The sequence below is a fragment of the Anolis carolinensis genome, chromosome 4 (assembly GCF_035594765.1).
Source record: "Anolis carolinensis isolate JA03-04 chromosome 4, rAnoCar3.1.pri, whole genome shotgun sequence".
NCBI classification, from domain to species: Eukaryota; Metazoa; Chordata; class Lepidosauria; order Squamata; family Dactyloidae; genus Anolis; species Anolis carolinensis.
In genome coordinates this window covers 47,823,822-47,848,340 of record NC_085844.1, presented here as the reverse complement: position 1 = coordinate 47,848,340, position 24,519 = coordinate 47,823,822, and the positions used below count along the sequence as shown (strand labels likewise).

Here is a 24,519-nt window from a genome sequence, read left to right as displayed (position 1 = left end):
TATATATATATATGCATTTGTCTTTAGTTAAAAACAACAACTACACTGAAGCACTTTTGTTGTAGACAGACACAAATATACAAACCAGAAATCATGCATAAATCGGAATTTCATAGTCCAAACATATGCCGATATTCAACAATGCCACAGGGAGAATAAATTAAGCATATTTACACACAACGTTTTGGCTCCAAAATGTATGTGACTTTTCTCTGTGTAACTTTTGATGGAAGAAAAGAACAGAACAGAAGGGAATAGAAGGCTAAAACATCAAAAATATTTCATTTAGGACAAATAATTAAGGCTTTGAATTAAGCAATGTCCCCTTCCTGTTGGACTTCTAAGATAAGGTGGAAGGTTGGATGTAGTACATAAATAAATAGGATTCGCAGAACCCATTTGCATAGCAATCATGTAACATGATTCCCTTAGGATTAAATAGCTATTAAGTTCATGCAGAAAAACTTATGGATGTTTTATTTTCACTGATCAGTTTATGAAGTAACAGATGAAATCACCATATGAACCAGGATTGTGTGAATTCACCACTAAGGTTCCAGAAAACTTCACAGCTTGTTAAAATAGAAGACTAAATTACATAATTCATCATATGATTCTTTTCACTCAGTGAATGTAAGGAGAACACCAAATTTGAAGTTCTGGCAGATACTGTTGACCTCATAATCATCATTGTTCATTGTAAGGTAATACAATAAAGTAATTTCCTTTCTCCTTAATTAATATTCAGCAGTTACTAAGAGACACGTGGAAGGCAACTGGAAAATAAATATGAGCAGAAAGATCAGAATAAAATAAATTGCTACTTCCCTTGCAATTAAAAGCAGCAGTTTTGTGAAGAGCTTTTCCTTCTTCTGCCAAAAGAATTGTATTTTGATTTGTACAAAGACGGTTATTAATAGAGATAAAACTGACAATCAATAAGTGGAAATGTGATGATATCAATATCAGGCAATGTCCAAATGTCAGTCCAGACTGTAATGTGTGTTGTTGGTTATTTCACACTGCACTGGTTATTTGAGTTATTCCAAGATCATTGGATTCCTCTCGGCCGGGAGAACCATAAGATGACATTTCCACGACTAGTCATACTGGCTTGTTTGTGCCATCAGCATCCCTAGTATACACAGGCTCTTGAATGACACTTCGAACTCTGCAGGTGCTCTGTCTATCTGTCTTTGTCTTAAAAGGAAAGCAAAAATCTTTGAAACACCGCTTAAAATTTTCATCTAGGAAAGCGTACAGGATAGGATTTAGGCTGCTATTGGTGTAGCCCAACGCAATGCAGAAATAATAGCTGGAAATAGCAGCAGTGCTGTGTGACACGTCCCCAAGGGCTTCGACTAACACAAAAATATGAATTGGGGTCCAGCAGACAATGAAAACAGCCACCACCACAAGAACCAATCGGGTGATGCGACGGAGGTTCCGGTCCTTTTCCCGCGACCCAGACAGAAGTCTCACACTCTTCAGGCGCAGAATCATCAGAGTATAGCAAACAACTATAATTAGCACTGGGATAATAAATGCAAAGACAAAGACACAGATTTTCATAAAAGTGTCCCACCAGTCATAGTCATCATCAGGAAACTGCAAAGAACACTCAGTAATGGCTGGGTCCACATCTGTCAATGAAAAGGGAGGAGAAAAAAACAAAAATGTTTACGTGAGCAGATTTACAGTAAAGGAGGCATAGATTTTTGATCACTATGCACAGTCAGGATCAAGTGTTGCAGGGATTAATCCAACAAGACTGGCATTATCTGGCACACATTCCTTCTTCCCATGTCTACTACTTCTTGTCCTTTCCAAATAACCACTAGTCAAGGAGTACTACAAGTCTTGAGCATTGAGCATCTTGTTGTTACTGGGAATAAAGCAATACAAGGGTGGAGTGTAGCCTTTGCTAGTGATCAGAATAGAACATTTGTGAATTGATAACTTTGACTCTTTTTTTTTCATCAACATCTGTTCTATAACATAACTTATCTAAACAGTAGTTCAGTTAAAATAATCAGAAAGCTGAACATTAGTGGTATACTAGATATTTGGCTTGGGGTCAGAGTAGGACCCAGAAGCTTTTAGATTAGTTAGTGGTTCTCAACCTGTGCGCCCCCTGGTGTTTTGGCCTGCAATTCCCAGAAATCCCAGCCAGTTTACCAACTGTTAGGATTTCTGGGAGTTGAAGGCCAAAATATCTGGGGACCCAAAGGTTGAGAACCACGGGATTAAATAGAGGCTTCCTTCCCAAACAAAATGAGGTCAAATATAATAGCTTTGAAATATTTCCTGAAATGTTTCCTTAGTTCAATAAAAAATGATGTAAATATCTTGTTACCTTCACAAGAGATCTCTCTCATTGAAGGGGTTCAGAAAGCAGAGTAGCCCTGGTACATTGTTATCTTTTGCAACAGTGCAAATACCATTGAGGAGTAGTTTAAATGCTAGGCAAAGACATCAGATATCATCTGATGTTGGAAGGTAAGCAGGATCAAGCAGGATTAGGTCTGATTAGCACTTGGATGGTGAACCACCGAAAAAAATCAGGTGCTATATTTCAGAGGAAAGTAATGGTAAACTACGTTTGAATATTCCTTGCCTAAGAAAACTATATGACATTCACTAAATTTCCCTAAGTCTACAGGGGAATTTTTATTTTGTATTAGGAGCGACTTGAGAAACTGCAAGTCACTTCTAGGTATGAGAGAATTGGCCGTCTGCAAGGACGTTGCCCAGGGGACACCCAGATGTTTTGATGTTTTTATCATCCTTGTGGGAGGCTTCTCTCATGTCCCCACATGGAGCTGGAGCTGATAGAGGTAGCTCATCCATGCTCTCCCCGGGTGGGATTTGAATCTGGCAGCTTTCAGATCAGCAACCCAACCTTCAAGTCACAAGGCTTTAATCCACTATGCCACCAGGGGTTCCATTACAGGGGAATTGAACACACAGACACTCAAGGGCCTGTGTGTGTGTGTCTGTGTGTACAGGGGAATTGAACATACAGACACACACAGGCCCTTGAATGACAGAAAATTGAAAGTAGGTGATGTTTCCTAATGAGTTCCGGCATATTAAACTCCAGTCCCTTATCCTCAGTAAATTCTGCAGCTTGTTAAATGTATCAATTCTGATTTACTGCTGATTTTAGTGGGTGAACCCTAGCATGACCTCACAAATGTATTGCAAATAGAGAGTTTATTGTCTCTACCTACAGGCAATTTTGTATCTCTCTAATGAACAAGAGCTCTTTTCAATTACAGTGGTTAGAAAGAGAAGCAGTCATTTTTAGAAGGGTGGTTCTTTAAGTAATGAGGAAGAACGGCTGAGAGGGGAGATTCATGATTTATAGAGATGAGAAATTTATGGTGCAGGGGAAAAGATCTGCAGACTAGTATAATACTCCAGCCTTCTTGATTGAATTGATGGCCTTATGGTTTCGCTTCTTTGAAAATAATGTTCCAAGTGCCTCCTCCCAATCTATATACAGAGGTATACCACCCTGGCCTTAAAATGAATAGGAAAATGATAGAAAAGTGAAGGTTGCTGCATGGAAGTTAACAGTAGCTGGTCTTGTCAATGCTATGCATAGAATAAATGGCATATAGAATACCGTACTGTATAGCATTTGTTCGTACCATTACCAGATACTTTATGATGCACTGTAAACTCTCCACTAAATAGCCCATACCAGGAGAAAACTAGGATATTAAATAAATAAGTAATTTTAAAAGGGCAAGCCACATAGCAATACACTATTTGCTGCTGCTACAAGAAACACTTTTAACAGGAAGGCATTTTCTAGACTCCATCCATTATTGACTGGTCGACTGGATTTGACATTATTTCTCCCAATTGAAACACAGAACATGATCAACTACAAATCAGAATTAAATTACAGTAGAGTCTCACTTATCCAACCTTCGCTTATCCTAAGTTCAGTATTATCCAACACAGTTTGCTTTTTAGTATTCAACATTTTTGTAGTCAATGTTTTCAATACATTGTGATGTTTTGGTGCTAAATTCGTAAATACAGTAATTACTACGTAATGTTAATGTGTATTGAATGCTTTCTCTGTCAATTTGTTGTAAAACATGATGTTTTGGTGCTTAATCATAGCATAATTTGACGTTTAATAGGCTTTTCCTTAATTCTTCCTTATTATCCAACATTTTCGCTTATCCAATGTTCTACCGGCCCATTTATGTTGGATAAGCAAGACTCTACTGTAAATTCCAAATGACAGTGATTAAAATATCATTTAAAAACATATTCCTAAAGCAAGCTGAGTGGGACTCCACTGGTAACAACTATTGTCCTCAGCACCTACTTATTTGCTGAGAACCTGAACAAACAAAGAAGGAAAACAGGGTAATTTCCCTTAATAGATCATTACAGAGTCTGGAAGCAACCACTAAGAAAGTCTTCCCTAACAGTTCAAATATAACTCCAAGGTTGATGGGACTATTTGGTTGCCTCTCCTCATGAAATCTGAAAGCCATGTTATCATGTTATTCAGAGAGCCTGGTCCAAGAAACTAGATCAAAACATGCGAATATGGCACCTACAAGATATTAAACGTAGTTGAGAGGCAGTGTTGTATGGTTTAAACTAGATGCAGGCACAGCCTCAATCTGATCTTTGAAGCAACTTCATATGGCCCATGATGCTATTCACATTTCTTAAAAATGGTAGGAACGTATCAAAAATAAATTAGGCAGGACTGTTTGAGGCTGTTTTTTAAAAAATATTATTGATAAACAGCAATCATTACACAAACAGCCATCCCAAGACATTTTACTACTTGGGGTGAACTAGCCAATGGCACCCCATCCATGGACCAAATAAATATGCAGATAGGAGCCAAAACTGACAAAAGATTTATTGTGCAATGAGACAGAAAAACCAACCCCCTTTCTAGCAATATAAATTCAGGAATTATAAATTAAATAACTAATAACTTGCTGCCATGTCATATCACTTAAATCTTTCTCAGACATCAGCTTCATTCTATCTAATGAGAAGGTCAGCCTTCATCACATCCCCAGAAAGAGTCTGTACTCACCATCCCTGACCTTGGTGCCTCCAAGGACTATGGCTGATATGCCCACAGATGAAGATAACAGCCAGATACATATATTGATTATCTTTGCCTTCAGAGGAGTACGGAAATCCAGTGCCTTCACTGGGTGGCAAACAGCAATGTACCGATCAACGCTCATCATGGTCAGGGTGAAGATGCTTGTAAACATGTTATAGTAGTCAATTGAAATGACGATTTTACACAGCACATCCCCAAATGGCCAAGAGTTCATTAGGTACTCAGTACTTTGGAAAGGCATTGTTGTGGTAACAAGAGCATCTGCCAGAGCCAGATTAAAAATGTAGATGTTGGTTGCTGTCTTCATCTTTGTGTACCTGGAATACAAGAAGATATTGTATAATGTATATAATGTGATCTTTTCATCCCTCCTCCCTGTTGTAGGACACGGCTCTACAAGGGCCGGAAAAATAGTACAGGTCAATAACTGGCTCAGAAAATGGTGTCAAGAGGAGCATTTTGGCTTCCTTGACCATGGTCTACTCTTCCAAGAGGATGGACTACTGGCAAGCGATGGGGTGCATCTCACACAAGTAGGAAAACATCTTTTTGCACACAGACTCACAAACCTCATCAGGCGCACTTTAAACTAGATCCACTGGGGGAGGGGAACAACAGCCTGGCGAACACTATATTACCCACGACCACAGGGAACCGCCGAAAGGCTAAACGGAGGGCTGCACAAACACAGCAAGGACCAAGTACAGAGAGCACAATAATCCCAAATAAACAGTTCGAGGGGAGGTCACGGGCTTACATGTCTTTACACTAATGCTCAGAGCATGGGAAATAAGCAAGACGAACTCCAACTCCTAGCACAGCACCACACATACGATGTCATAGGCATCACTGAAACCTGGTGGGATGACTCCCATCACTGGAATTTAACCATTGAGGGCTATAACCTCTTTCACAGAAATAGAACAAAGGGGAGAGGAGGGGGAGTAGCTTTATATGTCAAAAACAGTTACGTTGCAGAAGAAATGCAAGACTGTAATCCGGGAAACCAGCTTGAAAGCATCTGGATAAGAATCAAGGGAACCGGGACTCAAAAAGATCTTGTCGTGGGTGTCTACTACAGACCTCCGAGTCAGGATGAAGGACTTGATGAAGCCTTCTGTCAACAGCTGACCAAACAGGCACAAAGAAGAGATATAGTAGTCATGGGCGATTTCAATTATCCCGATATCTGCTGGAAAACAAACTCAGCCAAGAGTACAAAGTCCAACAAATTCCTCACTTGCCTTGCAGATAATTTTATGGTCCAGAAGGTAGAAGAGGCAACAAGGGGATCAGCAACTCTTGATCTAATCTTAACAAATGTGGAAGACCTGATCAATACAGTTGAAGTGGTTGGATCCTTAGGGGCAAGTGACCATGTGCTCCTGCAGTTTGCAATACAAAGGAATGCTGAAACTAAGACAAGTCAAACACGCATTCTGGACTTTAAGAGAGCTGACTTCCAAAAAATGAAGGAATTACTGAGCGGCATTCCATGGACGCCGATATTAAAAAACAAGGGAGTTAAGGATGGATGGGAGTTTTTCAAAAGTGAAATACTCAAGGCGCAAATGCAAACAGTGCCAACAAAGAAGAAAAATAAGACAAGTGCAAAGAAGCCAGAATGGATGTCCAAAGAACTTCTAACTGAGCTAAAGCTCAAAAGTGACATGCACAAGAAGTGGAAAAGAGGAGAAATCACCAAAGAAGAATTCAAACGTATAGCCAACACCTGTAGGGAAAAGGTTCGCAAGGCTAAAGCGCAAAATGAGCTCAGGCTTGCCAGGGACATAAAAAACAACAAAAAAGGCTTTTTTGCTTACGTTGGTAGAAAAAGGAAGAAAAAGGAGGCGATAGGGCCATTGCAAGGAGAAGATGGGGTGATGGCGACAGGGGACAGGGAAAAGGCAGAACTACTTAATGCCTTCTTTGCCTCGGTCTTCTCAGAAAAAGAAAGCCATCTTCAACCTCAGCAACACGGAATGGACAAAGGATTGGGGGAAATCCAACCCCAAATAGGGAAACAAGTTGTCCAGGAACACTTGGCCTCTCTAAACGAATTCAAGTCACCAGGGCCAGATCAGCTACATCCAAGAGTACTGAAGGAACTAGCGGAAGTTATTTCAGAACCACTGGCAATTATCTTCGAGAGTTCTTGGAGAACGGGAGAAGTCCCAGCAGATTGGAGGAGGGCGAATGTGGTCCCTATCTTCAAGAAGGGAAAAGAGAACGACCCAAACAATTACCGTCCGGTCAGCCTCACATCAATACCAGGCAAAATTCTGGAAAAGATCATTAAGGAAGTGGTCTGCGAACACTTAGAAACAAATGCGGTCATTGCTAATAATCAACACGGATTTACCAAAAACAAGTCATGCCAGACTAATCTGATCTCTTTTTTCGATAGAGTTACGAGTTGGGTCGATACAGGGAATGCTGTGGATGTAGCATACCTGGATTTCAGTAAGGCCTTCGACAAAGTCCCCCACGACCTTCTGGCAAACAAACTAGTAAAATGTGGGCTAGACAAAACTACGGTTAGGTGGATCTGTAATTGGCTAAGCGAACGAACCCAAAGGGTGCTCACCAATGCGTCGTCTTCATCATGGAAAGAAGTGACAAGTGGAGTGCCGCAGGGCTCCGTCCTGGGCCCGGTTCTGTTCAACATCTTTATTAACGACTTAGACGAAGGGTTAGAAGGCACGATCATCAAGTTTGCAGATGACACAAAACTGGGAGGGATAGCTAACACTCCAGAAGACAGGAGCAGAATTCAAAACGATCTTGACAGACTAGAGAGATGGGCCAAAACTAACAAAATGAAGTTCAACAGGGACAAATGCAAGATACTTCACTTCGGCAGAAAAAATGGAAATCAAAGATACAAAATGGGGGACGCCTGGCTTGACAGCAGTGTGTGCAAAAAAGACCTTGGAGTCCTCGTGGACAACAAGTTAAACATGAGCCAACAATGTGATGCGGCTGCTAAAAAAGCCAATGGGATTCTGGCCTGCATCAATAGGGGAATAGCGTCTAGATCCAGGGAAGTTATGCTCCCCCTCTATTCTGCCTTGGTCAGACCACACCTGGAATACTGTGTCCAATTTTGGGCACCACAGTTGAAGGGAGATGTTGACAAGCTGGAAAGCGTCCAGAGGAGGGCGACTAAAATGATTAAGGGTCTGGAGAACAAGCCCTATGAGGAGCGGCTTAAAGAGCTGGGCATGTTTAGCCTGCAGAAGAGAGGGCTGAGAGGAGACATGATAGCCATGTATAAATATGTGAAGGGAAGTCATAGGGAAGAGGGAGCAAGCTTGTTTTCTGCTGCCCTGCAGACTAGGACACGGAACAATGGCTTCAAACTACAGGAAAGGAGATTCCACCTGAACATCAGGAAGAACTTCCTCACTGTGAGAGCTGTTCGACAGTGGAACTCTCTCCCCGGGGCCGTGGTGGAGGCTCCTTCCTTGGAGGCTTTTAAGCAGAGGCTGGATGGCCATCTGTCAGGGGTGCTTTGAATGCGATTTCCTGCTTCTTAGCAGGGGGTTGGACTGGATGGCCCATGTGGTCTCTTCCAACTCTACTATTCTATGATTCTATGATTCTATGTGTATATACTTAGCATAAATCAGTGAGGGAGGGAAAACAGTTTAATATACCTGTACACAGGAGTTGAAACTGGAGCCTGACACATTTTACATATGCACACCAGTCCCTAAGTACACCTCTTACCAGTGATTTGTGTTGTTCACTGGCCAGGGTGGAAATGTTTTTTCTATGATGTGAGTAACAAACATTCCTATATTTCTAAAGCAACTGGGCAACACTTCCTGCATATCCATGCTGCACTGCAGCTATCTTACTGCTTGCTTCAACAATGCAGAAGAAATACATTACTGTACTGCCTCCCTTGGCCATCTGCACCTTCATAATGAGTATGGACAGAATTCTCTTTTCAGTCTTCAGAGATGATTCTGCATAGTCACATCTAAGGGCTCATACTGTAATAAGTGAAATTTGATCAAGCAGGAAGGACAACAGGATGGATCCAGAATGTATCATCTTTATACCAGACTCCCATGAAGAGAGTCATGATTAATGGAAGTCCCATTGATTATAATTGGTTTAATCTAAGTATCTTCCCATCTGGATCCAAACAAGTACAATTGGCCCGCTGTATCCATGGATTCTGTGACCATGGATTCAACTATCAATGACTCCATAATATTGTTTAAAAATCTTAAAAGCAAGCTTGATTTTGCCATTTGATATAAGGAACACAATTTTACTGTTTCATTTTATATAATAAGATTTTGATATCCTGGAACCAAACCCAACAGATAAATAATAATAATAATAATAATAATAATAATAATAATAATAATAATAATAATGATAATAATAAATCACATGGTCCTAAACACTTGGGAAGTGTTCGACTTGTGATTTTGTGATACGAAATCCAGCATATTTGTCTTGTTTGCTGTGTCATACAATGTCGTTGTGTCAATAATAATAATAATAATAATAATAATAATAATATATCTTTATTTGTACCCTACAACCGTCTCCCCAAAGAGACTTGGGGCGGCTCACAGAAGCAGTCCAAATACAATAACATATGTATAAACAACAGCACATACACAGAAACCAGGGTATTTAGAGTTATGGAAGCTATTAAATTTTTCCCAGTTAAAGAAAAAAAGGATGCTGTCATGCTATTGTTAACAATATATTTGTATTCTTTGTAATTTTCTCCTGGTTTGTAAATGGTATGAGTTGTTGGTTTTATAGTGCTAACAGCTTTGCCTATAATGTATTTCAGAAAAGCAGGAAATACAAATGAATGCACAAATAAATGAAATGATTACCTAACTCATTCTTTGAACTGTGGTTGACTAGGGACCTTATCAGATGGCAGTATTGAGAGGCATTGCTAAGTTAATTAAAGAGAGGAATCGGGAGCGGATCATACCTTTCAGTCCTCCCTCGCTCATTTTTCATTTGTTCTCCTCTCATCAGACTTTTAGTGCCTTCCCATTGGCACTCATTATCTTTCTCAGCACACTTAGACAATAAGTCTCCACCCATAGCTTTGTTTTCTTCATTCAAATCTGCCAGAATCTTTTTCCATGGGATGCAATAGTTCTGCATCTAAACCCATTGGATCTTTGAGACAGGGGTGCTTTTTTAAACTATTGCTTTGAATGGGATCCAATTGTTCTGCATCTAAATCCATTGGACCCTTGAGACAGGGATGCTGTTTTAAACCACTTCTTTCCATAGGAAGGAGTAATATGCCTTTCTATAAACAGAGATGAAAGCTCACTACTAAGTACAATATTACAATTGGAACAAACCAGCAAAAAAACCCTGCCTGTTCTCTGTTCTGCAATGCCTCTATTATGCCATATCTGTCATTAATAATTAAAAGAAGAGATTTGCGACGGGAAGGAGTTATTATGCTCTTCTGTAAAGAGGGATGACACCTTGCTGCTAAGGATAGCTCGCTGCTAAAGACCATCCATTGGAATGCCTCTTTTCACCATGGCAAGCTGTGAAACAGAAAGGAGACTGTCACAGACCCCATCACATATTGTTTTGAGCCAAAATAATCAGGGTCCTTAGTGCTATTTTGGCTAAATTTACAATTTCTCCCCATGATTATAGATCTGCCCCATTTCATGATTGCCCTGAAATTCTGTGATGGGGGGCATGAGTAAAGACTGGCAGTCATATGATGGCAGTTGTGACTCCCAATAAATTTACGGTGGCTGCCCATAAAATGGGGGGAGGGTGATAAGTGTGATTTTTTTTTCATGTCAGGAGCATGAAAAAAACTGAGAAACTACAATTTGCTTCTGGTGTGAGAGAATTGGCCATCTGCAAGGACGTTGCACAGGTGACTCCTGGATGTTTGATGTTTTACCATCCTGTGGGAGGCTTCTTTCATGTCCCTGCATGGGGAGCTGGAGCTGACAGAGGGGGCTCACCCACTCTCCCTGGATTCGAACTGCTGACCTATCAGTCAGCAGTCCTGCTGGCACAAGGTTTTAATCCATTGCGCCACTGGGGGCTCTTAAGTGTGATGAGGACAATGCAATGAGAAAAGAAGAAAAATACTAAAGAAAAAGAAGAGAAGGAAGACACTAACTGCAACAACAATTTCTATGTGGAGGGTTAAATTGTATAGTCTGGGGCTTTTGAGACATTCCAATCCTCATCCCACACCAAAATTGTCCGTAGCACAAAATCTGGACTACTTTTAAGTTGGTTGCTCAATCTGTCTTCCAGATAAGACTGCTGGCACTTATCTCAGCTAAGATTCTATTCTATATATTCTCTTTTGTCCTTTACTGATTTACTGTTGCACTGCTGTGTTACCAATTAAGTTTTACTTGCCACAGGCAGAACTGAATTTGTGAGTGATTTTAATTAGATTATGCAAATTAGTCAAGCTATCATAATGTTGCGAGATTTATTTTCATCAAATGAGATCAAACAACAGCTAAATGAGAATATAATTTTCCCTGTCGGTTACAAATAGCCCCCTCACCAGCATTTTTCTTCTAGAAATATCTTACCTATCCTCTCTGCTCTAGTCTCTCTTTCTCCCTCTGTGTTTATTTAGCGAGCTATTACCATCACCCTATAAGACAACATTCATTATTACTACTACATTGCCAAAAGCTAAATGGACTCTGCTTGAAGTTCTGAAACACATATTTGATTACACTAATTCATATGTTAGTCTATAAAACTTACATATATAAACAGAAGCAAATTAGTCACTGCATGTATGTGCTCGGGTTTTCAAATGTACAGTATAGAAATGATGGAAATAAATAAATAAATAATACAATAGCAAGTGGAATCATAATGCAATAACTATGAGATGTGAAAAGGTCTAAAGTAAAACTGTTTAGTTCTTTGGAAGGCTGTCAAAGAACCCGAAACATTTGAGATGTTATCTGTAAACAAATGTAGGTGTCCTTTGGAGAGTTTTCAACACTATTTAATGGGTCAGAGTTGGTAAATACCTTGAAGTTCAAAACCCAAAGCAAAAGTATTTTTATAGAGCCCTATATGGTGTCCTGGAGCCCCCAGTGGCTCAGCTGGTTAAACTGCTGAGCTGCTGAACTTGCTGACTGAAAGATCAGCAGTTCAAATCCAGGGAGTGGGGTGAGCTCCTGCTGTTAGCCCCAGCTTCTGCCAAACTAGTAGTTCGAAAACATACAAATGTGAGTAGATCAATAGGTATTGCTCCAGCAGGAAGGTAACAGCGCTCCATGCAGTTATGCCAGCCACATGACCTTGGAAGTGTCTACGGACAAGCTGGCTCTTAGAAATGGAGTCATCTTAGAAATGGAAATGAGCACCAACCCCCAGAGTCGGACATGACTAGACCTAATGTCAGGGGAAAACCTTTACATATGTCTATATGCTGTCCTTGGCAGACTAATCAAAAGGATATATGCTTTCTAGCCTGCTATCTGTCTAAATTGTGGTATATAGTAGTTACAGAGATAGCCAGTTTGGATGGAGACTATGCATCTTGGGAATGGTCTTAAGAATAGAAGGACCCCTTTCCATAGTTGCATTTTCTTGATGAACTCCTCAGCTAGAGGAAATAAAATTCCCTTCCTTGAAATAGCTGCTGTGTCTGCTATAATGGCTCACATTTCCCTCTTGCATAGAAGGATGTCTCTCACCTTTCATCCTCCTTCACATTATGACGATATGCCCCTTGGGCCCCATCTACACTACCGTATAAAATTCAGATTATGTCCCTTGAATTGGATTATATGGCAGTGTAGACTCATATAATCCACTTCAAAGCAGATAATGTGGATTATCTGATTTGATAATCTGCATTATATGGCAATGTAGAAGTGGCCCCAGTGACTTGAGCAGGGATGGACTGGAAATGTTTTACACTCCTTGCTTTTTATCTTTATTTCTCAAGTTTAAAAAAAAAATCCAGTGACTCATCTCTTTCTCTAAATCGTTCAGAACTATAAAACTTTGTCCATTAAATATTCCAGACTCCTGTCATCATACTTGATAGAAAAAAAAAATCACCTCACTTGGAAATTTACTTCCTGCTGGTTGTGAAGTGCTCAAATGGGGATTCATCTCTTTACTGCCATAAAGCCCTGAACACATTTTTCTCATTTTGGAAGTTAAGTTGTGTCAAATTTGATTAATACTTTGATGGGAAACAACCTGGGAATGTCAAGGATCTTCAAGCAGAGTTAATGTGAAAATTCATATTTCACTGCATACTTTTGACAACTCAAGGATGCCCTACACGTTCATGTTACATGCCCAGACCAAGAGAAAGTAAAGGCGAAACAATGATGGTTAAGGAATGAGACGACGGGTGCTACTCCTCCTGGGACTTGTTTATGCCACCAAAATAACCCATCTGTAATTCAGATTATTCAGCCCTGGAGCTGCCCCAGATTCACACCATTAGCACATCTACCTGTAATATACCACACTGAAATTGCATTGCTGCCTACACCTCATATTCAAATTGGCATCGTTTTTATTTCTCCTTCTTCTCCAAAGTGATTTGTCTGCTGTTGCTTTCCCAGAAAGACAGCATGGTGAATATGGGACTAGGGATGCATCCCCACCATATAATTAATGCTGTTTGATACCACTTCCTTCACTGGAAGGAAGGATATTAGAGACAAAGATGAAGTACTTTGGCCACATCATGAGAAGACAGGAAAGCTTGGAGAAGACAACGATGCTGGGGAAAATGGAAGGAAAAAGGAAGAGGGGTTGGCCAAGGGCAAGATAGACGGATGGTATCCTTGAAGTGACTGGCTTGACCTTGAAGGAGCTGGCCAATAGAGAGCTCTGGCGTTGGCTGGTCCATGAAGTCACAAAGAGTCAGAAGTGACTGAACAAATAAACAACAACAATAACAACAACAACAACAATAATCACTTTAACTGTCATAGCTCAATGTGACTGAATCATGAGAGTTATAGCTGTACAACATCTTTAGCTTTCTCTGCCAAAGGATAGCGCCTCACCAAACTACAGATCTTAGGATACCATAGCATTGAGCCACTGCATTTTAGTGTTAAACTGCATTAGTTATATGGTGTAGATGCACCTTAAGATGTTCTTAGGAGCTCAGAAGAGCAGCTGAAATATATATTAATAGAAGTACTCATTGATACTCTCTGGTTCTAAGAAGTTTCTTAGGAACTTTTACTGCAACATAAATCATTGAGTCTGACAACATCATTTTTTTCTTTTTCTGGCAATGTAAGCTCAGAAAATATCTATATGTAACTGTCTAGCCATCTGATTTAACGCTTCAGAAAATATGAGCCAATGTGATGATCATGGCCTTTTTCCTTAACTCTGGCTACGTTCATGTAATCCAGCCCAGAGTACAACTACAAAGTATCAATATAAGTAAGACATGTGCTCTAATTCCTCTTTCAATATTAAAAATGAAATCACAGTGGAAATAAAAATAAAGAATTCCTTGCTTTAATTTTCAGCTATAAGGAAGCTTCGGTCTGACTGAATTTTCTCCTTCAAGAGACTAACTAGCTGGTAAAACTACCTCTGAACAAACACTGCGAAATTCAAGTTATGAACAAGATAGGTTCATGTAGGTTAGTTCTTAAGATGAATTTGTATGTAAGGCAGAACAGATACAAAATTTAAATCTAACTCCAGCCAAATATATGTGATAATTCGATTTTGAAAAGTGTGGCTTCTTATGGAAACAAGGATTGGCGAGAAAGCTTTCCCTCATTGCAACTCTTTCAGGTGTGAATTTCCCTTTTTAAGGGTAGATTTCTCTTACTTCCTATTGTCTCACCCCTGTTCTTAACTATGAATCATATACTATTTGGATATTTGTAACTCAGGGACTGCCTGTACACATTACACACACACACATTTCACTTCCTAATGATGACCAACAAGAAAAACATGGGATCAGATGGTATCAAATTCAACAGTTCTCCCTTCCCATCTCTGTGTTTTACTTTCTGCTTACAGATGGAGAGATTTATTTATTGGAAGAATAGGATTTTGTTTTGTATAGCTTGGACAGATGCATAACAGGAAGTGTTTTGTGTGGATGATGACGTTGCTGCGTGCACAGCTTAATATACTTTCAATTAGTATTTATGCTTGAAATGCATGCCTCTTATAAATTTGCATATTTTAATAGGCAGAGGTTAGATCATTGTTCTGAGATAATAAAGAGCAGAAAACAAGTAATCGAGGATTGTGCGCAATCATACTCAGAAGTCCCATGGTGCTAATTCATTAATATTAGCTATGCAACTGGTTTAAATCTTGTTAGCTCAACAAGCATACCTATTGAATTGATTAAATCTGCCCACATGATGGTTCACTATTTATAACAGATTCAGTGGGTCTACTCTATCTAGGACCAAACAACAGGATGCAGGCTATAGTCAACACAATAAATGGAAATGTTTTCTATATTTTAATATCCTTATTTGTTTAGTGAATTCACATCCCATCTGCCTTTTAATAAGGTTGACACAGTATGCACTATTCACAGCCACCACTTGATACTCACAGCAACTCTATGAGGGAATCATGACTAGTGGCTTCCATGTCAATGGGTGGTGAATCTTCTGGACTTTAAAGGAACTAATCAAGGTTCTCAACCAAGTATAGCTTCTCTGAAGTTGAGACTAAAGCCTAGAATGACATGGGAAACACCAACCAGACTAAAGCCTAGAATAACATGGAGAAATACCAACCAGACTAAAGCCTAGGGTGACATGGGAAGCACCAACCAAACTAAGGACACTAGAGCAGTGGTTCCCAACTTTTGGGCCTCCAGGTGTTTTGGACTTCAGTTCCACAGTTCCTTACAGCTGGTAAGCTGGCGAGGATTTCTGGGAGTTGAAGTCCAAAATACCTGGAGGCCCAAAGGTTGGGAACCACTGCACAAGAGCATGGATCCACTTTAAATCTGGTTGCTGCTTCCTCCAGTATTCTGGGGCTTGTAGTTTAGGGGAGTGGCCTTTAATATGCTCAGCCAGAGAGTTTCTGGGCCCCACTAAACTACAAAGCCCAGAATTCTGCAGGAAGCAGCAACCAAATTTAAAGTGGATCCATGCTCGAGTCTAGTGAGACACTAAATCAGATTGGAGAATGACCAGCCAATGATTACTTAATGCGTTTTAGCCTCATTGGAGACTTGGAATCAGATTTCCCTAGTCCCGGGATGGTAGAATTCACTAGAAACTGTGTCCATTCATACGACACAGTTATAGCTCTATAATTCTATTTAACTGCCATGGCTGCATTCTAGAAAAACCTTGTTTAATTGTTGTTTCTTTAGATATTCAGGTCCTCTGGCTGATAATTGTAAATATTCCAGCATGCTGACATGACACTTAAAGTGGAATCATATCACTATAATTATGTAGTGTGAATGGGCTCCTGTTCCCATGCTAGCACTTCAGGAGATGAGGCAATCAGCTGGTCAGGTGGTGCAGAGTCAGCTTTTCATGTTTCGATGCAAGTAAGCAGTAGTCATGCAAGAAGTTACTTTTTAAAAGTATTTGATTTCTGCCTAAATAACTTTCAAAAGCTACTTTTAAAGCCAAATTTTTAACTTGGAAAATAATTCAAGCCAGCAAAGGTAATTTTACAAACTGGCTATCTCAGCTCTTGATGGCAATCAGCTATTTTTCCATCCCAGCGGACACTGGCCCTGGTATACTAAAGAAATGAATTCAAAATTACTGGATGAATCACACATTGCCAGCAATACCATTTACCAGTTGAAAACAGCCTCATAATGGCACTCTATAACATCGTAGCTCCTATTCCACTCCTATTCCATTTTTGAGTCTATCCCAAAAATCTTAAATAAGACGAAAACATTTCTAATTTAGTCCCTACTGTGAAAACAATCTTGTGCTGAAATGGGAAAGCTTTTTCTCCATTTATATGAATTAGAAATGCATCAGAAAGCAACCCTGATGTCTTGAGAAAGACAAAGATTTCCATCTTTGTTGCCATTATAGAAATTAGCTTTATGGAGATTCAGCTCTATTAAAAACAACTTTGCCTATGTCTTACTCAAAATGAGAAGAGAAAGTTGGTATTCCTGCTTCTCATTTTCTTAATCCTACTCATGTCCAAGACATGATAAAAAACATGATTTCACTCCTTTTTAGGAACTGGGCAGAAATGGAAGCACAGAACAGATCACAATTACCATGCTGGCATCACTCTTTCAGCCAGATTTAAGACTAGTGCCTAGGCTTGAAATTATTTTTATCCACCATATCTTTCTTTTCAGTCTGCTATTCCCAAGAAAATTATAATTCTAGGTCAGCTGATGGCTTAGGAAGTTGCTACAAGCTCATCTAATTTCTCACAACCGCATTACAGTCAACACAGTGATGATCACTTAGAAAGCTGTGGTTATGAGATTCTCAAGAAAGAATTCCAAAATCCAGAATATTCTATATTATTCAGTGTGGTTTTGTTTAGAAGAGCAAAAAACTTTTGCTTAACCTCCCAATCAATACTGTGGAAGTAGGGTCTGAATCATTTATCTTCTAATCGAGACTGTTTATGATATGTGACAATCTGAATCAACACTAGACCAGGGTTAGGGACCCTGTAATCTTTTAAACGTTGGTAAACTCCAGTTCCCTTTTGCACTAGGCAATGATGAGCCATGATAAAAGTAGTATGTCTTCAATATTAGGGATCCTGTTCTAGACATAATATGTATGTATGTATGTAGTATATAACATCCTTTATCTAAAGCTGTCAGGGTGACATACAATAAAGCCAATCTGCTTAGTTTAAAACAGTGAAAACAATAAAACCAAATGTGACACTAGCTTTTTGTGATGGTGGGATTGTGTGTCCCTGTGAGGCAACAGCCTTTACACAAGATGCAAGTACTGACATTGGCTGAGTCTCCCTATCACACAGGCTTTTGCCAAGGAGCAAGACTAAATGTATCAAACTACCATTGGGCAGAAGAAGTGTGGATTGGGAGGCAGAAAGACCCTTGTGGGATATGTGTCAGACTATGGCAATGTTAGTTTAGTTAACTCTTGTTAGTACTGCACAGAAGACAGCGTGGTAAATCACTTCTGAATGTCATCTGCATTGAAAACACAATGAGACAATCCAAAATGAAGCAAGAAGTAGTGCCAGAAAGAAGAGGAAACCATAGGATGAAATCGTTGTGTCTAGTGATGCACATGGGTTTAAGTTGAAAGGCTGTTCATCTGTTACTATATTTGCATGGTAAAGAAAAAGCCAAAGCCATACAATACATATAATAGGAACTAGAGGTTTGTGAAACAGCAGAAATCTGTTTTGATTTCATTTCGAAATTTGGATGCCCCCCTGACCCCGTTTCATTTCAAGGAGATTTGGGTGGGGGTTGTTCTGATTCATAATTCAAAACCTAGAGTTTAGTTATGGTTTCAGTAAGATTCAGTCCATTAGTGCCAATGGGGAAATTGTGAGGGTCCTTTCTCTGTCATTTTTATGGCTCTCAGGATAAAACTTGCCACTCTTGTAGGCCACATTTACAACTGTTGGCTTGTCAAGCTCCAGAACATTTTGGTCATCCAGTAATTTTTAGGAATTTTTAAAAAGTTTTTACAAATAAGTTTTTAAAAAAAACAAAAGAGGTATCATTTTGAATTTCTCCATAGTGATAGAACATGAGTAAGGCATTATTCCTGCAAAGCACACAATAACAACCCTAATTAACTTGACTATCTCATCAGCCAAAAGCAGGTCAGCACTTCTGATTCAAATACTGGTAAGTTTATGTTGGTTAAAATTGTTCTTTGTTTTAAATATTGTATTGTTCTTTCTTTCCATATTTCTTTCAAACTATCTGCCCCCCCCCCAACAGTCTCAGGAACAGTGAACTAACCCTCTGTTCAAAAAGTCTGAAGTCCCCTATCCTAGAGTCTAGTAGAAAATATATGATGTACCAAAATTCTGTGATTCTAGTATAATAGCAGTAAAGAAAGCAAAACAAAACATTGTTGGAGAAATTAAGAAATTAGTTATCAAATGTTGTGAGGCCAAAAGTTTGTGTTTTGCAAATGCATTATTCAGATGAGTGTATACATGAATGTCATTAGATGGCCATTATATAAATTAAACTGCTTAATTAGATGTAAATGGAGAAGTGTCATTCTCTTTGTAAAAACAAGACTGGAGCAGATTATGTTTTCCCCCATTTTTACTATTATGGTAAACACAAGTAGAGTGATACAAATCTCAATTACAATACTGCAAAGTTAAATATAATAAATAATGATATTCTACTTTTCTTCTAGAACAGATTATGCACAAAACCAAAAATCTAAAAATTAGACCATAGCTAAAATGCACTAAATCACGGTGCCAAAAAGAATTTACCTGTAGAATATAAAGAAGAATAGATTTATGCTATTAAGCCGAAAAGACTAGAGAAAAGAAGAACTCTGAGCCAAATTCAGGGGCCCTTTCATGTCCAAAGAAAACCAATAGAGCTGGTTCAAATGGTCAAGATAGAATACATACAAATTGTAATAAAACTCTGGCAACAAACATGGAAAACAAAACAAAGGCATATAGAAATGAGCAACACATATCCAATTCCCAAGAAAGGGAGCACCAGAGATTGAAGCAATCAGCAGATCATAGCATTAATCTCCCATGCAATTAAAGTAATACTCAGAATTGTACAGCAAAGATTTTTACCATACGCAGAGAAATGCCAGGTATTCAAGCAGGATTCAGAAAAGCAAGAGGAACCAGGGATCACATTGTAAATGTATGTGAGATAATAAAGTGCACCGTCTTAATCTAGTGCTTTATGATTCCTTAGCAGGTTCTCCGAGCTGCAAATTATCAAATAAAATGTTTCATAAAGTCCTAGATGGGATTTGGAGTTCTGGGAAGGATGTTATACTGTTTGGCCTACATCAAGTCACATGTATACCTTAAAATATTTGACTGGTGGAAAAGCAGGAAGCATGACAGTAACATCTGGCCATCCCTATGGCCAGATGCAAAGTGACTATATCATCCAAAGAGACCTCCAGAGGAAATATTGACATTGAGATTTAAAGGCACTGTCTTTAGAGGGCTGCGATGGGGTGTAAATGTTGTGCTGCTGTCTGTACAACATTGTAGAGAATTCTTCATTTCTTCTCTATCCATCACCTTTACCTCTCTGGCTTGCTGGGAACTGATAAATCAAATTTAATCATGTTTTACATTCAATTGCAATCTATAATGGAGGCCAGCAAAGGTTTTAGTCACAAGGTGAAAGGCAATGAAAATTCCCTACAGTGAAATCCATAGAAAAAAACTTTTAAAATTACAGGAGAAATGAGTACAATACAGTAGGCTTGTACTAGAGATCTGCAATCAAGGTTTATGGGGATTTTTAAAATTTAGAACAGTTGTTTGTCACACCGATTTTCACCTGAGAAGCAGTGCAGAAGAAAGGATGTTTCACTCTAAACTATTCCTTCCTGAAGCTTTGATGATCTCTGCAGGATTATCCAGATGGTGCTTATGCTGTTCCACAAAAGAGCCATCAGCAGTTCTGGAGAGTTACTCATGGCCTTTTTGATCAGGAAAATTGCCTGATGGAAATGATACCACTCTCCCTTACTTAGCAAAAAGGAAAAAAAAACTAACCCCATATCTGCCTTAAAATTGAAAAGGGCAAAATCTAATTATATATTTCTTCTATTGCATCTGGTTTTGCATACCCAATATCCATCATTTATACTGGCAATGAAAGTGTGAATATGTACAAAGCCTTTATATGAAGCACAAACCTTTTAAAAGTAATGATTTTGTGAAATCTAACAAGAATCATGGATTTAAATTAGTCATGCACACATTTCATGCACACATATATAGCTCAATAACAACCCAGTCAAGCCCAAGGGCAGTGTAAAAGCATATAAGGTCAATACAATATAATACAAGATATATTAATGGATATGAGTAGAGCAGCAGTGGCTAATGGACACTAGGGCTGATAGGATAAAGGAGTCATCACTGACAAAGCAAAGAACCAATGGTTAATTCTCTACCTCCTCATAAGCTGTAAATATCATTTATACCACTCAGAAGATGGTTGAGGGAATAAATGGGCAACGCTCCATTTGCCTAAATAAGAGGATGCTCCTTAGAGCCAAGGCAGTGCTGGGAACCACTAGGATGAATGAAAGATTATTGTGATACACTTCTCAGTCCTCCCCTTCCACTTAGTGCAAATTAGTCATTTTCATTAGTATATTCCATTTGTATTGAAACCATAAGGATTGGAAGGTGAGACATGCAGCAGCTACTCTGCTTTCACCCAATTGACTGCATACATCTATGCTTGAGCAAACATGCATGTATGAGAATCAGAACAGGTGAGTCTCAAATGTTGGAAAGAAAAAGATATGTGATTGTGTGCAAAATCTAATTACACTATTATTCCCACTATTGTCTCAACAATAGTGGGAATAATAATAAAACATTAACCACTTCTTATCCCTTGGGGGAGCTCTACTCATATATTTCTGCAGAGTTTTCCAACTTCTCTGTTTCATCCTCCAAGCTATACAACTTACAACTTTGAAGTCAGTTTTCCAATTCAGTTTTCTCTAACTCTATTCTCACAAGCCAAAAGAGACAGTCTCTAACTTGTACTTAAGCCACTGCACATGTGTTGAGTTGGCAGTTTCTCCCACAGTAATATAAATCAGAATTCTCAAGGAATGCGTCTTAGGGAAGAAATTAATATATATTTTTTTCTCCCACTAACAGTTAGTCATTGGGGTTATGGCATCTGTAAGCATGATTCTTCTAGACATTGTAATGTTTGGATCTGGCAGAAAAGTATCACTCCAATAAAATTTTTACTAGAAAAATAACAACCAAGATATTGATAACTTTTTCCTTCTTCTTCATTAACTTATCCTTCAGCTCCTTTTTCTTTTCAGTTTACATGATTTTCCCTGAGAACTGGAACATCGTATCCACTGTATTTTTGCTAACATAAGACCATAAATGACATGGGACAGGGAATCAAGATTTCCCATACGCATTATCATTTCCCCAAGCATCTTTCAAATCCCATAGGACTGCAAAAACCCCTTGAGCTGGCTTTTGGGCAACTCTCAGGATTGCAAGGGAGAGAGAAGCGAGCAAACAGCTCAATACAAGTATAACAGGATGTTACCCAAAAAGACTTAAAGAACTCACCAGACACCTCCCTGATATTTCTTACCTTATGATGACAAACATCACTAGAGAGTTACCAACCAAGCCCACCACAAAGACAACAGAGTAGACTGCAGTGATGATGATGGGAATAGCTGGGGAGATGTTGGTGTGGTTCTGCTGCAGGTCTTCATACATGCCACTACCATTGTTGCCATAATCTGCCAAGTCCAAAAGCTTGCTTTTGCTGCTTGGGGTTGGAAGTGAGCATGGTCCAGGGGAGCAAGTAGAGCTTGGCTCCTCTCGGAAAATGTGCACTGGGGGATCCATGGAGAATTTCACCTCCAGCTCAAGAAGGGAAGAGACAAGAGTGGCCAACGACACTGGAAAGAGAAGAAGGTGATAATGGATGTACTATTCATACAGAAGTCCCTAAAGATGCTAAAGTTACATTTCCTGAAGTCCTAAACACCTTTAGAAACACTACAAGTGAAGAGAAATAGAAGTGAAATAGGATAGCACACAGTGTTCAGAAACATTTTTTAAAAACAACCATGAATTCACATTTCTGTTGTGTCAAAGATTTGCTTTAATTTTATTTTTCATCTTGTAGGAATCAGTGAGGAAAACCCTTGCATTCCTGATACCAGGTTAGTGAAGACAGGTTTGAAACTCCTTTGAACTTTTAAAATACTGAGCTGGAGCATCAAAATGTTAATGAGTTGCCCAGATAAGTTTCATTTATTTTGCATCAAGCAACATCACATCATGGTTTAAAGATCAAAACACAGTTCTTTCTGATCCCTTCTCCTTCATCCCATCATTTACTTGTTCAAACAATAAGGAATCTTTCCCAACTCTGTAATATAAGAAGGGAACACAAGCTATAGCTGTGTTTCAAAAGCAGGTGGAAGACAAATACTGCATTTTAATAATAGGTCAGCCATAAAGATTTTAAAACACAAGAGTAAAGAAAAATTAAGAAACACAAGAACAGCAACATTACCTGCTTAAATTGAAGGAGGAAAAAAACACAGTCTTCCTGAGAAAAAATCCTCATATGCTGAGCAGCATCCTCTCCCTTCTTGTCTCTTATTCACTTTTGTAACTTAGAGTCTGGAGGATTTGCTTGCACTCCTGGGAATGAAGAACAGCTGGATCTCTGAATGATTAGCTCTGGACCTACAGCAGCAGCAACAGTCCCTTGTAGCCTCAAATTTTCCTTTGTAGCAAGCAGTCTCCCTCACATTCTCTGTCTCCAACTCTCACTCTGTCAGCTTTGTCGGTCCGTCGGTACTCCAGCAGCCCCTGCACACATTCTCTTCTCAGCTCACATGACTTTTTCTATAGGCACCAAAAGGCAGGCAAAAGTATGAGGCAAGAGGGAGACAGCTTGTTCTGTGCACCTGAAAGATTTTATGCCACCTTCTACATTGCTTTCACATTTCTATCTTAATCCTTCCCCAGCTTTAAAGGTTTTTTAAGCAATTAGATCCCTTCAACCTATTACTGCTGGTTCTCTCAGCATTAGTTATATGAGATGACAAAAGAGAAATTTCATATCAAGCATATTCACCTGCCCACATGATATGTTCTGAAAGCATTCAGAATTGTTCTCTTAGGTGCAGACAGACACTATGTCCCCTGTTCTATTCAGTCTGTATTAAGGAAATAAAACAAAAGTGTCCTCCTTAAAATGCAGCAGAATGAATGAGGCAGAATCACACTAATGCTCCTAGATCCACTGCATATCATAATGGTTTTGTCACGTTTTAGTATTATAACTTCAGTACATTTGTGAAAAGAACAAAACAACTTGTCACTCTTTGTCTAGTTGTACTTCTCTATTAAACTTTCCAAGGAATCTATGATGCCTAGAAGAATATTACCATAAACTGACAGTTATCAGATTTTTTTGTAATATTTGTCCAGAGAAGACAAAGGTAAAATTATTTGAACCTGCGCCAGTAGGAAAACTACAGGTTGTGTTGCTGCTGGAGAAAGAGGAGGAGGAACTGGAGTACCAATAAAATCTTATCATGGGTCTCTGCAAAAAATAAGATCATGGGAAGTTAGCATCATCAAAAGGATTAGAAAAAGACAACAAGAGGTAGTGGTTGGAGTAGGATTCAAGGAGGTCAGGTTTCAAATTCCTACCTAGC

The 24,519-nt window shown here is 39.1% G+C and overlaps 1 protein-coding gene across 1 annotated transcript; it reads right to left on the bottom strand.

The window, feature by feature from the left end:
* oprk1 (opioid receptor kappa 1) lies at positions 1-23,988 on the bottom strand. The gene is made up of 4 exons (XM_062980369.1): positions 23,364-23,988; positions 22,425-22,740; positions 5,087-5,439; positions 1-1,643 (listed from the first exon to the last, which is right to left on the bottom strand). The coding sequence occupies exons 2-4, from the start codon at positions 22,685-22,687 to the stop codon at positions 1,105-1,107; spliced, it is 1,155 nt and encodes a 384-aa protein (XP_062836439.1). The 5' UTR covers positions 22,688-22,740; positions 23,364-23,988; the 3' UTR covers positions 1-1,104.
* Between the last annotated feature and the right edge of the window lie 531 nt (positions 23,989-24,519).